This window comes from Austrofundulus limnaeus, unplaced genomic scaffold (assembly GCF_001266775.1).
Source record: "Austrofundulus limnaeus strain Quisiro unplaced genomic scaffold, Austrofundulus_limnaeus-1.0 Scaffold321, whole genome shotgun sequence".
Classification (NCBI taxonomy): Eukaryota; Metazoa; Chordata; class Actinopteri; order Cyprinodontiformes; family Rivulidae; genus Austrofundulus; species Austrofundulus limnaeus.
The window spans coordinates 458251-460301 of record NW_013952723.1 but is presented as its reverse complement, the minus strand read 5'-3'; the positions used below and the strand labels follow the sequence as shown (position 1 = coordinate 460301).

The following is a 2051-nucleotide window of genomic DNA, read 5'->3' as shown; positions in this document are numbered from 1 at the left end:
ATATATGAAAGTTTAATGTTTATCAGTACATTACAGAAAATAATGAACTTTTTCACAATGTGCTAATTTTTTGAGAAGGACATGTAGAGGATTTTTGATTTAATACTTTTATTGTGGAAAATTATCCACAATAAACACAGTAAAAAGTTGGTTTTCTGAAAGTTTCATCAGACTGTAAACCTGCAGAAACTTTTTCTTCTGCTAAAATATTCAGAGGACAGTGCAGCTGTCTTTATTTGTAAGGAAGAGGAAGAACCAGCCCATCTTCTCCCGCCATCTTCTCTCCCCGTGGAGTCAGCTGTGAGACCGAGCCTTCGCCTCCTTCCGATGGGCAGAGATGATCCAAAACCAGCTTCAGTGGAGGCCCGGCTTCATGATGGGTGACTGTCTAACTCGCACACAGCAGCATCACTTACTGAGTGATGGATACAATTCAGAATAGTTCATTAAAGTTAATTAAAGGCCCAGCATTTCCTTGAGGAATGCCTATCAACATCCTGCCAGGATTTCAGACTAAGATCATCTCATGTTGACAAATGCCAGAGCTATAACTGTTTTAGTCAAACCTTAAAAGTATTGATATACATGATGTCATGTTATCATGAGATGCCACGCTCAGAGCATGTTTCATTAATGACTCTCAGCTTCTGCCATGTCAAGATTTATCTCAACATGTGTGTGTTGGCCAATTCTGGTAACATCTAAAGAATATTTTCATTGAAATTACACATCTCATGGTATTACAAAGATCACTGTGCTAACAGACAAAGTTAATGCTTACAGTTTAAACCAAGATTTAAAAAAGTCTGTCACTCAGTATAGGTTTGTGCAGTGAATGACCACAGCCACAACACATTGTAACACATTATATAAATTCAGTTCAGTTCAATTCGATTCAAACAGATGTTGTCTCAGGGCACTGTACACAAAAATCAAACAATCTAAAGAATCCTCACTTCAGCAGTCTCCCATCCTGAGCAGCACAATGGTGACAGTGGAGAGGAAAAACTCCCTTTCATAGGAAGAAACTTCCAGCAGAACCAGAACCAGGCACAGGACAGGTGGCCATCTGCCTCGACAGGCTGGTTTGGAGGACAGGAAAGAGACACAGACAAAAACAGGACTGGTCCAGGTGTATTTTCCTCTGGAAGAGACAAAGAAAAAACAGGTCATTGATAGAAGTAATTATAACAAACAAGTAGAGGAGAGATTAAAGACAACAGCAGAGTGAAGACATGTGCTCAGTTTGTTCTCCAGCAGTCTTATATAGCAGCAGAAATGAAGAATAATTCAGGAAACCTAAGTCTAACTATAGGATTTATCAAAAAGGAAAGTCTTCAGTCTAATCTTAAAAGTAGACAGAGTGTCAGCCTCACGGACAGAAACTGGAAGTTGTTTCCACAAGAGAAGAGCTTGATAACTGAAAGCTCTGCCTCCCATTCTACTTTTAGAAACTCCAGGAACCAAGTTCAAGTTTATTTATATAGCGCCAAGTCACAACACAAGTTGTCTCAGGGCACTGTACATAGAAAGAACAATCTAAAGAAGAAGCCAGCAGATTGTGTTGAATCACTTCATCACAGTCTCCCATCCTGAGCAAATGGAGGAGAGGAAAAACTCCCTGCTAATCAGGAAGAAACCTCCAGCAGAACCAGGCTCAGGACAGGAGGCCATCTGCCTCGACCGGCTGGTTGGAGGACAGGAAAGAGACACAGGTAAACACAGAAGAACTGGTCCAGGACTGCACCTTCTTCTGGAAGAGACAAAGAAAAAACATGATAGAAATAATTACAACAAACGTAGAGAACAGACCCTAAAGACGAGAGCAGAGTGAAGAAATGTGCTCAGTTTGTGCTCCAGCAGTCTAAGTCTATAGCAGCAGAAATGAAGAATAATTCAGGAAACCTAAGTCTAACTATAGGATTTATCAAAAAGGAAAGTCTTCAGTGTAATCTTAAAAGTAGACAGAGTGTCAGCCTCACGGACAGAAACTGGAAGTTGGTTCCACAAGAGAGGAGCTTGATAACTGAAAGCTCTGCCTCCCATTCTAG

General features: G+C 40.6%; 1 protein-coding gene across 1 annotated transcript in view; it reads left to right on the top strand.

The window, feature by feature from the left end:
* Positions 1–2051, top strand: part of foxp3b (forkhead box P3b) — a 21803-nt gene that overhangs the window by 1994 nt on the left and 17758 nt on the right. The window contains exon 2 of the mRNA XM_014022264.1: positions 215–380. Within this exon, the coding sequence (XP_013877718.1) occupies positions 215–380 (166 nt within the window). The remainder of the gene's footprint in view (positions 1–214; positions 381–2051) is intronic.